We start from the raw sequence: 15,259 nt of genomic DNA, 5'->3' as shown, positions 1-15,259 counted from the left end.
TTGCCTGTTTAAAAACTAGAAAAATCACTGTGCCACTGGCAACAGAGGGGAACGCAAGGCTTTAAAGCCAACAAGATGTCTGAATATGACAGAAGTGATTTATTTCATAGGTGCATATAAATGACACAATCATTAGGCACCAGAACTTAGGAGTTCTTGATTTATTGGCCTTCTCTGTAACCATTCATGTTGACAAGAAGGAATTTACACCCAAGAAGATGCTGTAGGGAAACACTCAATTAAGAATTCCTTCCTTGTTTTGACATAGCCAAGAAATAAACCCTCAAATAATAAAGGTGCAAAGCAGCCCCATTTGGAAAAATCCAGCCTTAGCCTCTTCTCTCATTGCAGCTGCTCTTAGCTGTGATAAGAAATCATGGAGCCCCAGTTTCCCTCACCGATGAAGCTCTCCGGGGGAAGACAATTTTTAGGAAGTAAGAGGTTTTGTAGAAACTTGCTCACGGTTGTTTTTTCCCCCGCCTTATTACTGTTTTTCTTCATCCGCAACTTGGCTACCAGTGTTTTCAAACGGGATGTTTTCCTAAGCTGATCCTAGCTAATATAAAGAAAACATTAAAAGACCCTATCAATCTGCTTTAGCTACATAGTAAGAAAAGGTAAAGGTTTCCCTGTCCAGTTGTGTCCGACTAGGGTGCAGTACTCATCTCTGTTTCTTAGCTGAGGAGACCAGCATTGTCCAAAGACATTTTCCCAGTCAAGTGGCCAGCATGGCTATATGCCAAAGGCACACGGAACACTCTGACCTTCCCACCAGAGTGGTACCTATTGATCTACTCGCATTTGCATGCTTTCAAACTGGTACTGTAGGCGGGCAGGAGCTGGGGCAAGGAACGGGGGCTCACCTGTTGTGCGGTGGTCAGGTCTCAAACCTGGGCTGCTGGCCTTCCAGCTGCCAAGCTCAGCATCTTTAACCACTGAGCCATGGGAGTGAAAGCGAGACGTTTTGCCCTTGCTTTGAATAAGCTTCTTAATGTCATCATGATGCAGCCAACTCTTGCCTTCTGAATTTTATGACGTTTAAAGTTTTGTTCCCTTTTGTCACTCACAAATCGTTTCTATGGCCCAGAATGGTTGCTTTTAAGTGCTTGAGTGACCCCAGTGCAGGGAGACTGTCTCCCAGTTGACTTATATGCCACTTTGGCATAAACCTAGTACTGCAGTTAGCACTATTAAACTCTGGATTTAATGGCCTTGGGGGTTACTCATTTAGATGGCAATGTAAATGAATACACTGCTTCAAAATATAGCAAGCCAACACTTCCAGAGTAAGTCCTGAACTTCTGCCCCAAAGGGTTGACCTGATGGCCACATTATGTGAAGTAATAATGTCATTGCTTATATTGTTCACTCCCTTGCTTGTTGGCTTCAGCCCAATAGGCCTGTTCTAGTTGTTTCTGGGTCAGCCAGATGCAACTCAATCCCAAATGCTCTGCTTTTCAGCTGATCCAAAAGTTGGAAAGAAAAAAAAAGTCACCCCTAATCTATTTTCAGTCTTCATTACCAGCTCTCTCTATAGTATAAATGTTCTATAGTTCTACATCCTGCATGTAGAATATTCTATAGTTCTACATCCTGCATGTACATCCTACATCCTACAAACAACAGTTTTCCAAAGTGAAATAACCAATTCTTTTTTCTTTCTTTCTTTCTTTTTTCCTTTTCTTAATCAAAATCCTCACATGGAAATTTCCCCACATTTGGAATTAACTTACACCTTATATTTAGGACGTCATCTGCCACCTAGTGCCCAAGGCAAGGATACTACTCAAAGAATTGTCTAAAGATTGACAAAATCCACAATCCAATAATTATGAGAATTTCTATGCACGGTAACCTTGTAGGAGAAGGTTAAAAAAAATTGAATCGATGGTTTAGACTGTTATTTTCAGATCGTCCTTCCTTCTGTTCACTTTCTAAAGGAGCAATAAAGGTTCAATGCTATTTTCCTCTTTTAATCTTTATTTTTCTCCAAGATTGTAGAATTTCTTTCTACAAGTCTATGGATTTTCCCTCCCTTCGTTAGAAATTTTAAGGCAATTAAGGACCGGGTGCCAGAATGCTGAGGTCAGAGTCTTTATCGCTATCATAAGATGAAAAGAAAATGTCTACACAGATTACACAAATTGAGATCACTCAAGCTTAAGTAAAATATAAAATGCCGAGGCTAAAATTCTAGAAATGCCTACAATACTTAAAAGATGAACTGCTAAATATGTAAAGTAGTAAAATCTGAGATCCCAAAATACTGAGCTACTCATGGAATGTTAAAGTCCTGAACTAAGTTTTTTTTAAATTGGTATTATAGAAAATGCAAACTATAAAGCTATGCTATTAAGCATAAAAATATCAAGAAATATCATATCTAAAACTGTTGGATCTTTGAACAAGATCTGGCAGAAACTGGATATTGGAATAGGGTGCTTCTTATATTCTTTTATCTCTCTCTGTAGATACTGTCTGCAAAATCCAGATAAAGAGAACTATTGGCATGCATAAACTTGTATATAAAGCAGTCAATGTATATATCCTTAAAAGCCGTGGTGGTGCAGTGATTAGAATGCTGTATTGCAGGCTAATTCACTGCTCACTGCCAGGAATTCAGTCCTGACTGGCTCAAGGTTGACTCAGCCTTCCATCCTTCTGAGGTCGGTAAAATGAGGAGCCAGATTGTTGGGGGGCAATATACTGACTCTGTAAACCGCTTAGAGAGGGCTGTAAAGCTCTATGAAGCAGTATATAAGTCTACGTGCTATTTGCCCAGATCTCATGAGTTCCCCAAGTTTTTAAAGATGTTAACACCTGTACCCTAACCCTACATCAGAATCTTCTGCAATTTGGGCCATAATTATTATGATGTACATTTAATGTTTGGAGATTCAGCAGATGCAGCTATCTTTTGTCCTAACTGCCACCATCTACAGCAATAGGTGACGATACTTTTTTTAAGAGTTCTGCAAAAAAAAAAAACAACACCAAACCACATAGGACCCTGCCTGGCAGGCTAGGTTTTTGCATCCAACCATTCATAACAGTTTGGCTCTTAACAGCCAAAGTATTAAAAAGGCGTTTGGCAGATTTTTCCAAAGCACACTTTTGCACAGCAATTAATACAGATTTATGTAATTAGCACTGTTTGAAAGAGTCTCTGGGGCATTCTAGGTTTCTTGTCCCTATTATCCCTGAAGCTGCAGGTTGGAAGAGATGGTTATGGCATAGTTTTAAATCTAAATTAAAACTTGTTACTCTAAATATTTTTCAAATTTTGGGCAGGTTGTGAATATATTCATTTTGCCAGCAATTAAATGGATTACTTTCCATGCCCGTATCCATCTTTTCCGTGGCCCATCTCCTGGAGTAATTCAGCTGCAAAAAGGTCCAAACTATTTTAGGAAATCCATACATCTTGACTGTCTAACTAATATTGTTCTCACAATACCGCTGTTTGTATGGAAGTTGAACATCGAGTTGGCATCTGTGTTGGCATCTTGGTATTGAAATAGGCTTCTCCTTATATTATTAGATGATAATTTCTGTAGTTCAGGGCTGCAATGTGAAATCCTTGGTACTCTCTGAGCTTGGGTGTGTTCCTGAAGACATTTCATTACCCAACTAGGTAAGATCTTCAGGGCTAAAAGGGTATAGGATTTGCTCTCTGTTTATATATCCTTTTCCTGTCCTCATTTTCGTACACGTCTCCATATACATACATACTGCAAATTGCAAACGAGAAGGAATGCTGGCATGCATAAACTTGTTTGCATTCTAAATATATGGCAATCAAGAGATTGAAATTGTAAAATTGTTTTCCCCCCCTCTGCCATATAATTATAAAGAGCTTGGCTCAAATATAAGTTTGAAATTTATTTATGCCTTTATTTAGAAAATGTTTGTGGACACCCAGCTTATACTGTATATGATAATTCTACAGAGTAGAAATTATTGAAAAGGATTCATTAATAGAAAAGATCATATTAATGAGGTCCAGAGGCTAAATCATATAATGAATGGCTAAGGGAACTAGGAATGTTTAGCCTAATATACCTGTTTCTTGTTCAGTGAAATCAAAGGCCCAGTAAGTTGGATGTTTGGAAAGAGAAATCCCCAGATATTTAAAAAAAATGCATCACATTTTTATTCATTTGACTGAAAATTATTCAGTCTGATTGTAGTAGATCACAATTAGTGTGAGTTCGAATAGTGCAAAATTTGATTTAGGGCACTTTCATTAAATTGCCTGTTTCCTTTGATCCAAAATCAATTACCAGTATTCTACTTTCCATAAAATTATCACTTTGCATAGTGCAAATTTGAATAGTGCAAACATCTTGTGAGATTCAACAACCTACCTATATTTCAAAAATCCTCCAAGTGTGGGGCCAGCTGCAAAAAAAACATTAGCCTTAACAGATCTTCCTATGGATGGTCTTGGTGCCATCCCTGTCAAGAAGTGCTGATTTAAAGAACAGTTGAATAGCAAAACTTGGCAAAGCTGAAAATGGCCCTTAAGCTAAGCAGGCCTCTTATTCATAAAGATTTTCAAACAACAAATTCAGAATGTTGAACAAAAAGCAGAAATAAATTTGCTGGCAGTTAACCCCCAGCAAGTACAGTGTGAAGGAATCTGTTCCTCATCCATTAGTAGAAGATCAAGAACAACTTGGTCAATGGGAAATCACCCAAATGTCTCTGTGAATTTAGCTAAGGAACAGTTATTCCAATACTCATCCTCCTTTACCCTCTCAGCCTTCATTGTTATTAGGTAAACAAAGATGTTTTTTAAAAAATCATAATAATGTGTACAATAATAATAACATCAACAAGAGGTACTCCCTTAAGATCTGTTTATTGTGAGTTCAATAGCCCATTCCAGCTAGCGCCCTAGAGACAACATTTGAGGACAAAGCTAGGGCTCAGAGTAGTCCAGTATTACCAAGATATGAGTAGCTGGGCCCATGTCTTTTTCCCTGGTTAAGGAAATCCGACTGGAAAAATGACATCTGAAACACTGTACTTATATTAGCAATTTTACTTACCAAGTATAAAGTAATTCAAAACACTTTAAGAAACTTTCAAAATTAAATTGTAAGCAACTTTTAATTGGGGTTATTCTGTATATACTGTAACTATCTAAAGTGTGTGCCTCTGTGTGTGTTTGTGTGTGTGTGTGTGTAATCAGTTCGAATACACATATATCTGTTTTTAACCTACTGTATTTTGTGTAAATGAGTCCCATATTTCATTATATTTATCCATGCAAAGTTTTGCATCTACAGGCAATCTGTTCGTAAGTGTCTCCAACTTACAAGTTGGAGTAAATGGGACCATCCATTTATCTTTCCAATTCTACAGTATCAGTATTTTACCTATAGTGAAGGCACAAAGAATCCATTTCCGTTCTCCCATTGTCAGATGTGGGAGAATGTAATTTATATAGGTAATTCAAGAGAATATTATCCTCTGAAAATGTTACCTTTTGTCTCAAAGTTACATTTAAATGATCCACTACTTTCTCCCAAAACTTATAGGACATTGTTTTAAGGAAGCACTGTCCTTCTTACATCTTGACAATCCTTTCCTACATAAATGTAACAGAATTCGCGAAACAATTCTAAATAAACTTCTAATTGTGCTTATGCTGTTTTTTGAATTCTACAGTTCAAAAGTGCACGAACCCACAATAGCTTGACTTCATTCTGTGCAGTGACTTAAAATGAACTTCCTTCTGCAACCCTGCTAAAATAGAAGTAACCATCAGATAAGCATCTTGGGGAGGCAAAATTCCTCCTGGATCATTTGCTATAGATTTTAGCTTAGAAGCTATTATTTCTCTTGGGGATATTAAATCAGGACAACTTTAATTACATGAGAATCTTTTTATAAGTTTGCATTACAATGGTTGGTTATTGGCCACTGGTGACATCTAAGTTTTAAAAACAAAAGTTAATGCAAAGCCAGAATACAACTTCTTGGGAGGGGAAAATATAGAATAACTTCCATCTCTCCGCTCAAGACCTTGTCCCACTGAGCATGATCACCACAAAAGACAAGAAAAATTCTTTATTCTTTATTGGCCAAGTGCGACTGGACACACAAAGAATTTGTCTCCAAGCATCAGCTCTCAGTGTGCATACAAACCACAAAGAATTAAAATCACAAGATACCAATAGGAGAAGGCAGTAGGAAAGATGAGAAGGGTCATAGGCAACAACAATGCAGTACCACAATTGCACAGATTTATTGGATCAAGGCTCGAATTTCTCTTTAATGCATTTCGCAGTTTGAACACAACTAACTAGAGCCACGTATGGAGGGAGACAAGAAGACTGACTTTGGTTTAGAAACCCAGAGGTCATTAAGGAAACACCAGGTGCACACACACAAAAAAAACATGTGTTAAGTCCAAAAGAGGAGACTGAGGGTACCCAAGAGATTTAGACTCACCTCCCTGCCACCTCCCGGCGGTATAAGAGGATGGGAAGAGAAGAAAGACATGGACAGACCTGTATAATTCTGTTTGTTGACCTATTTCAATAAACTATAGTTCTAATCACTCTGTGGAATCAGCTTCCGGATAGGATCTACCTTGAAGTCCTCAACTTACAACCATTTGTTTGTTTAGTGACTGTTCAATGCCGCTGAAAAGAAGTGATTTATGACTGTTTTTCACACTTGGAATCGCTACAGCATCCTCATGATCACATGATCAAAATTTGGACTCTTGGCAACTGACATGTATTTATGACAGTTGGGGGATCCCCAGGGGCTCACGTAATCCCCCCTTTCGTGACCTTCTGACAAAGTCAATGGGGAAGCCAGCATCACTTCCCAGCCGTGTTCTTAACTTCATAATCGCAGTGATTCACTTAACAATTGTGTCAAGAAAGGCCGTAAATTGGGACAAAATTCACTTAACAACTATCTCGCTTAGCAACAGAAATTTTGGGCTCAATTGCAGTTGTAAGACGAAGAATACCCGTATGGCCATGCTGGACAATTTTAGATTTACTATGTCTAATTGTGCAGTACTTCTTTAAAAAAAAAACACACATGTGCAATCTTCTGATAATGACAATCACACTTAATATGGGAGAAAAGACAAGTATCAATGGATACAGTGAAAACGCTAAGCAGCAAAATTATTTCAGATCTATATGAGATCGTGAAGGCATAGGAGAAGGTTTGTGTTGAATTGGTTTGATCCTATTTTTATGCTTGCACTGCCTCCAAATGGTTGGAAGTCATACCTTAATTTTTGGCATGGCATCAGCAGCATTCAGCAGCATGATTGCCACCAGAAGGCGGCTCATAAAAATAGTATGACTGTGTGGTTCAAGTGTCAGGCAAGCACCTTGAAATGTTTCAGTGCAAACTGATATTCAACCATGAGTCTTTGGATCAGATGCAACCATACTGGATGATTATGAAACGGAAATAAAATGGGGGTCAGATCATCAGCTCTGCAAGGACAGGCTGCCCAAGATGTCAAAGCGTGGATAAGTGGATTTATTGTAGCAAAGTAAAGGAAGCTATTAGGAAAGAATCCGAGGCTTTTATAGGCGAGATCTATTTATGGTGAAACCCAGGATCAGACTTTTGTGTCCTTTTCATCATTCATGCTATATTGTACCATAACAGGTTAAAAGCTACTCTTTGGCCATTGAAAAGATGGTTTCTACCTGCTTCTCATTTTGGTAATGAACTGGTCTAGTATCATAAGAAATGCCCTAAAAGCAACCAACAAAAATTCAGATAAAGTTTTAAAGCATTCCTATTTTTAAAAAAAAAATTAAAAAAAATTTAAAAAGCCATTTCACATGGGGAGGATTTCATTTGAAGGCCCGATTTGAGCAAACATCTCCCAGTTCAGGAGGCAGAAGTCTCTGTTATGATTCCGATATTTCTTCTCTATTTAGCTGCCTCACACTTCTTTTATATAAACTATTTTTTTCTGAATTTCTTCAGCCAATCGTTTAACTTCCTTGTATTGGGTCCATTGATCAAGTCAGGCTAACAACAGTTGACTTTAATTCAGTTGCTGCTAGTGAGCACATTCCCCAATTCTTCAGAAATAATGAAGAGCATAGGACAAAAATAACAAAGGGAGGAACAAGACCAGGAGTGAATTACTGACACCTTACATTAGATACTGTGATGCTCCTAGTAACATCTAGTCATCTCCAAGGATAGCACGATGCATGATGCTGCATTGGACAAACCAGTATTTCGATTCAAAACATGCAGGAGGCCTCATGTTTTAAGTTTTTATTGTGTAGGATATTTGGTAACACCTGAAAGCATCAGAAGAAGGATGTATAAGTTTTTAGGAACCAAAATAGAACTTGGACAAAATTATATGTAAGCTTAGGTAAAATGGCTAAATAAAGTTCATATGACTCCTTGCCATTTATTTAGTAATTTCCACCTACAATAACTCCCTTTTTACAACCCTGTAAATCCCTTAATTGGAGTAGAGTCGGGGCGACTGGATGGAGCTGAGCGTTTACTGAACAGATGCCCTTCCTGACACCATGTGGGAGTTCGCAGCAGATATGTTTTCTTTGCACCCTAGGAGAGAAACATCTGCCAGTGCCTAGGATTGAACTCTCAACCTTCCAAGCGGGAGGTGAGTGTCTTCACAACTAGGCCACCATGCAGCTCACTTTCCACCTACAATCAAATTGAAAATAACCATCTGCCAGCACCTTTCCGAGAGGCTCTGAGTACGACGTGCAGCCTTGAGATCTCATATTTGGCGTCTTATGTAGCGCCTGGTGTGGAACTTGAAACGTGACATAAGGCCATTAGGATAGATGAATCTGAAGTCTTCCCACCATTTGTTGTAACGGAACAAAACAAATCACATGTGGGATAATCATGGTCTTTTGCCTTCTCCAGCACCCCTATCCAACAGAGGACGAGAAGAGACAAATAGCAGCACAGACAAATCTCACACTGTTGCAAGTCAACAACTGGTAAGTCAAGGTCACTTTCCCCCCCCCCCTCAAGTGTAATAATCAAATGGAAAAGTTTGTTGCCTGCCCAAAGAGAGAACTGCTTTCTTTATTTGGCTGATCCCTTATGTAGTATCCAAAGTATGGATCAGTATCACAAGTTTATAGGCTTTTTAAATTCTGTCCAGATCTATAAATCACACCTTTCATTAAAGTAGAAGAACTTCAGAATTCATTTTAGGTCCAGAGTGCTAATGGTTCTAAGGCAGCGTTTCCCAACCTTAGGAACTTGAAGATGCGTGGACTTCAACTCCCAGAATTCCCCAGCCAGCTATGCTGGCTGGGGAATTCTGGGAGTTGAAGTCCACGCATCTTCAAGTTCCTAAGGTTGGGAAACGCTGTTCTAAGGTTCATGGGATGTGCCTTCTAGTGTTCTCTTTGAAATGGACTTGGTTCAGACTTCTTTTCCATTAAAAAGTGTCCCTCTGCAAAGTCTGGCCAATGGCCACTTGTCTTTTTTTCAAGTGCCTTGAAAATGATGTCAAACCAGATTGCTTTAAAACCTTCCGAGTAACCCTTTTTTTCTTTCAGAGTTTGCGGTCCCTCAGAAAAGACCCGTTTAAAAGGCCATGAATAACGGGACTAAAACCACTGGGTGGTATCTGAAGCCAAAATGGATGGGGACCACCCATTTCCTGACTGATATTTCTTTTGTTTTCCCTTTTTGAAACCTGTTATCTCTTTCTCAAACTCCTCGGAAAGATTTGAGCCCCTTAAAGGTCTCAACAAATATTTCAATCTAATTTATTGATCGAGCTTTAAATTAGTCCAGAGGCCTTTATGAAAAACTTCAATCTTCATTCTGGCTTTTGAAGGAAGTGAACATCTGTAGCTTAGAGTTGAACTGTGGGGTCCTTGAAGCTCTCCGAGCTTAGTGGTTTTCTTGCAGATGTTTTATTACCCAACTAGGTAACATCAGTAGTAAGGTGCTGATGTTACCTTGTTGGGTAATGAAACATCTGCAAGAAAACCATTAAGCCCAGAAAGTACCAAGAACCCTACACTCTGATTTTTGTTATAGTTTTTAAAAATGTAAGAATATCAATAAGATTAAAGTACCATGCCCCTTAGTTGTTGTTTTTTTTAATCTCCTTTTGTAAAAATACTGGAATCGGAGGCCATGACATGTGGCAACTCCAGTCAGGACAAAATTTAGATATGATCAGAATTGCAGCCGCTTTGTGTGGATTTGAAAAAGTAAGCCAACTTCTAGTCATTTCTGTCTGGACCAAACTTAATTTGAAGGGTAGATCTGATTATTTGAGTAGCACTGAATATTTTAATCCTTTGAAAGACCCTTGCGTAAATCTGATTTTTAAACGATGAGGTTCCAAGCTATGCATTAATGTGGGGATTTACTTGTGGTTAAACATCGGATGTTCTTGCTTTGACACAGAGGCTTGTGGGGTGACGTTTCTTTTTTTTTACACGACTGTAAATGTTTTCTTTGTGTTGGCTGATATTTGTGGCATCTGTTGGCTCACGCTGGTATTTATGAACATTTGCAAGACAGATCTGTTTTCTTCTGAGGAGGAAAAATCAACTCTTTGTGAGGGGCAAATTCCTTACATTCCAGATCTACACTAATTCAATAGCACCCTCTGCTGGTTACTTATAATAAGCAATGAGCAGCACTGAAAATTGGTTGTTTTTTTGTAACTTATAGTAGAATAGAATAGAATAGAATAGAATAGAATAGAATAGAATAGAATAGAATAGAATAGAATAGAATAGAATAGAATAGAATAGAATAGAATAGAATAGAATAGAATAGAATAGAATAGAATAGAATAGAATAGAATAGAATAGAATAGAATAGAATAGAATAGAATAGAATAGAATAGAATAGAATAGAATATGGGATGGGATGGGATGGGATGGGATGGGATGGGATAGGATAGGATAGGATAGGATAGGATAGGATAGGATAGGATAGGATAGGATAGGATAGGATAGGATAGGATAGGATAGGATAGGATAGGGAATGGAGTGGAATGGAGTAGAGTAGAGTAGAGTAGAGTAGAGTAGAGTAGAGTAGAGTAGAGTAGAGTAGAGTAGAAGAGGATAGAATAGAATAGAATAGAATAGAATAGAATAGAATAGAATAGAATAGAATAGAATAGAATAGAATAGAATAGAATAGAATAGAATAGAATAGAATAGAATAGAATAGAATAGAGCTAAAAGGGACCTTGGAGGTCTTCTAGTCCAGCCCCCTGCTCAAGTAGGAGAACCTATGCCGTCTCAGACAGGTGAATGTCTAGTTTCTTCTTTAAAAACTCCAGTGATGGAGCACCCACAATTTCTGGGGGTAAGCTGTTCCACTGGTTGATTGTACTCACTGTATTTATATCTGCTTTTCCTTAAAGAGCTCTTCTAGACGATAATGAAAACATAAAAGTCCTGTGCACAGTTTGAGAAGATAATCCCATGTCAGAAAAACTCAGGAGCCCATCAAAGTAAATAGTGTTGAGATAGGTGGATAAATACCCTTACAAGGTAGTCCTCATTTAGCGACTGCCCCGCTTAGCGACTGTTCGCAATAACGACAGTCATAATTTAAAACCAATCCTTGCATTTACGACTTTTGTAAGTCTGCAAAGCAGAGACGAGCTGAAGTCAGATCCTAAGCACAGTTGCAGTTTCAACTTCTTTGACTTCAGAAGCAACTTCTTCACTTAATGACCAGATTGCCAGTCCCAATAGTGGTTGCTAAACAAGGATGACTTACATAAACAGCAATAGGAATAATTTTATTTGGTATATTGCTCCTGTCAAGCAAGAAGAACCAGATGAAATTATCTTGAATTTTACTTTTTGAGTTCAGTTTAATATGAACGTTTGTCTCTTTCTCTTAAATATAAGCTTGCCACACTGCCTTTCTTAAACAATCCTAGCCCTTGGTGCATTGACTAGCTCAAGAGAATAAAGAAATGGAGAAGCCTCGTACCAAGAAATGGGTAGCATATAAAATGAATAAACAAATAAATGCAGCAGTTAACATTTTATTTTAATACGCCATCTTCTTTCTGGGAAGGTTTATCAATGCCCGGCGACGTATCTTGCAACCTATGCTTGATGCTAGCAATCCAGATCCAGCCCCCAAAGCCAAGAAAATCAAATCCCAGCACCGGCCAACGCAAAGATTCTGGCCCAACTCCATTGCAGCTGGGGTTCTGCAGCAGCAAGGAGTCAACCCCGGGACTAACCCTGATGGTAAGAATCACTAGATCAAAAGCGACGTTTGTGTCTCTTTGTATTGAGGTCTAATCTCCATCTGTTAGATGTGTTGAGGCTGGGACTTCAAAAGCCAAACCAGTTGGCAATTCTGTCTAGATAGCGACAGATTGGAGTTCCAGGTTTGGAATAATCTTAGCCTTGAATTGGGCCACAACCTGGACCAGAATAACATAAATACCAATAAAGAGACCCAGTGCAACTCAGTGGGGGAGAGAAAACGCAAGTGAGCAGATTCAGTCTGCTATCTAGTTATTGACTATTGATGGGAAACTTAAGCCTCTGGATTCACCCTTGTTTATACTGCACCTGAATGGAGTCCCTGCGGATTTGACTCCGCTAGTTGTTGCCAACCTATGGGGGGAGGGGTGTGCTCATCCCCATTTCAAGGCCATTAAGCCAGCACTGTCCGAAGACATTTCCCCGGTCATGTGGCCAGCATGACATCATGCAGCACTGTTGCCTTCCCACCCAAGCGGTACCTATTTATCTATTCGCATTTGCATGCTTTCAAACGGCTAGATTGGCAGGAGCTGTGGTGAGGACGGGAGCTCACCCCTTCCTGTGGCACTCGGGTCTTGAACCAGGGTTGCTGGCTTTCCAGCTGACAAGCGAAGAATCTTAACCACTGAGAGACCTGAATGGGAACCTTCCCAAAAGATAATTGAAAGTTGAAATGGAAAGTTGATCTCTGTAAAGCATTCTGTTCTCTGTGTAATATCCTGGAGAAATGACTGGTCTTACACAGACATTAAATTACACAGTGAGCTTCTTGCAGCCCTAAGGTACCACTGGATGACCCTTTTGTTAACCTTCTCGATAAGGACTCTCTGATCAGCATATTATTGCAGGACATGAAATAAGCAAATACCATTTGCACTTCTGGTTGCAGAACTTAACCGAATTTAGAACTTCTTAATTACAGCAGAGGTAATTAAGTTGGTTTACTGACCATTTGAAGTTACAATGGCTTTGGGGAAAAAATGAGTTATGACTGTTTTTCATGCTTACAACCATTGCAACATCCCCATGCACACGATCAAACTTCAGATACTTGGCAACTGACTCATACTTATGACAATTCCAGTGTCCCGGGGTCACATGATCCCCCTTTGCGACCTTCCGACAAGCCAAGTCAGTGGGGAAGCCAGATTCGCTTAACAACCGTGTTACTAACTTAACAACTGCAGTGATTCACTTAACAGCTGTGGCAAGAAAATTCATAAGATGGGGCAAAAGTCACCTTACCCAGTGTCACGCTTAGCATCAGCGATTTTGGGCTCAATTTTTGGTCATAAGTCAAGACTCCCTGCACCTGATAGTAGGCGGTCAAGTATCGCTCTCATAGAAGTGGAAGATGACTCTTCAGAGGCAAAAGATTTTGCTTCACTTGGTGTATTATCTCTTTTACTGTATTTAAAAAAAACAACACCTAAATCAACCCCCCTGCATTTGGGACCTTCCTTCTCAGTGGGTTCTGGGATGTTTGCCCCAAAGTCATATCCAACAGCCTCACACCCAGTGTTTATCCCAGACATGTCAAACACAAGGCCCGGGGGCCGGATCCGGCCCACAAAGTGGTTTCATGCGGCCTGGAAACAGTGAGGGAACGGCCCCCACTGCCTTGGCCCTGGCCCAGAGACCCTCAGATCTGTCCCACTCCTGCCCAGGCCCCCATAGGCACCCTTGATGCGAACGATGTAGAGCTGGCCTCGCCCACCCAGTAGGCCATATGCACTCTAGCCACACCCACCGAGTAGGCCACACCCACCCTGGCCACGCCCACCCAGCCCCCTGAGGGCAACCGCAATGCTGATGCGGCCCTCAATGAAATTGAGTTTGACACCCCTGGTTTATCCTATCAACTGTTTGCCTTTCCTTCTAGGCTCCATCAATATGGACAACCTCCAAACTCTCTCCTCAGATAACGCCACTATTGCTATGCAGCAAGCCATGATGGCGGGTCACGATGACTCACTAGATGGGACAGAAGAGGAGGACGAAGATGAAATAGAAGAGGAGGAGGAGGAGGAAGAAGAAGAGGAGGAGGAGGAACTGGAAGAAGATGCTGAGGAGCTCCAGACAACTAACGTTAGTGACCTTGGCTTGGAGCAAAGTGACTCACTGGAATAGAGGATTATAGCAATGGTGGAACAGTCACCGAGTGGAAAACGGTTAAACCTGCTTGCAAAACTCATTGGCCTGAACTGTAGAGAGCGCCTGAGCACGTCCCTTTAACAATATGATTCAGATTCAACAATAGCACCCTTTCTGGATGTCCTACTTGACCTGCATTCAGTTGCAGGAATGGATGTGGAAGCCCACTGAACATCTGTCAAGGGTTCCAAGCTGGTTATTTAAGTGAAGGACACACGTTTACAAGGCACATATTGTGACTAGTTTCTCCCCCACTCTCCCCCGCCTTTGTTTTTGATAACCACAACAACAAAAGTGTTTTTAGAGTAAGCTGTTTTCTGTATGACTGAATGTTTTATGGAAGTTCTAATTCAATGCCTTTTTTTGTGTGACACGCGGTTCAGAGGCACGGCTGTTTTCATTTTCACTGCTTTTATGAGAGATTTATAGATGCAAACTAAGGAGAAGAAGAAAAGATTGACAGTTTTTACAAAAGGAAAAGAAAAACTAGAAGGGGATGATTTATAGAAATGTAGGTGGGGGGGAGGGAAAAATCAAACATTTACAAAATGGACAGAAATTCAACAAAGTTGAGTGTTGAGTGCCCTTTGCAAGTGGATGTCTTGTTGAGTTTTGCAGCTACAGAATGCATACGGACTCAGGTGAAGCCCCAAGCCATAGGTCTGTGCTTTGCAATCAGTGTGACAAATAGGTAACACCCTGTGACCGGAATCCTTTTTAGAGAAGAATCATGTTTGCTTTCTGAGTGACATTTTAATATCCCAAGTTGTTGCCTTGGTACAGCGTGTGATATTAGCTAACCAGAAAGAATGTTTAGAGGCTCGCCAATACAG

At 39.9% G+C, this 15,259-nt stretch overlaps 1 protein-coding gene across 1 annotated transcript in view; it reads left to right on the top strand.

The window, feature by feature from the left end:
* The window catches only part of PKNOX2 (PBX/knotted 1 homeobox 2), a 228,045-nt gene extending 213,302 nt beyond the window's left edge, over window positions 1-14,743 (top strand). Inside the window, exons 11-13 of the mRNA XM_083368690.1 lie at window positions 8,917-8,993; window positions 12,070-12,248; window positions 14,155-14,743. Coding sequence (XP_083224816.1) covers window positions 8,917-8,993; window positions 12,070-12,248; window positions 14,155-14,402 — 504 coding nt within the window. The 3' untranslated portion in view covers window positions 14,403-14,743. The remainder of the gene's footprint in view (window positions 1-8,916; window positions 8,994-12,069; window positions 12,249-14,154) is intronic.
* The last annotated feature ends 516 nt before the right edge of the window (window positions 14,744-15,259 follow it).

The sequence above is a fragment of the Vipera ursinii genome (assembly GCF_947247035.1).
Source record: "Vipera ursinii genome assembly, chromosome: 8".
NCBI classification, from domain to species: Eukaryota; Metazoa; Chordata; class Lepidosauria; order Squamata; family Viperidae; genus Vipera; species Vipera ursinii.
Note: the sequence above shows the minus strand (reverse complement) of the source record. Positions and strands in the feature narration are given on the sequence as shown.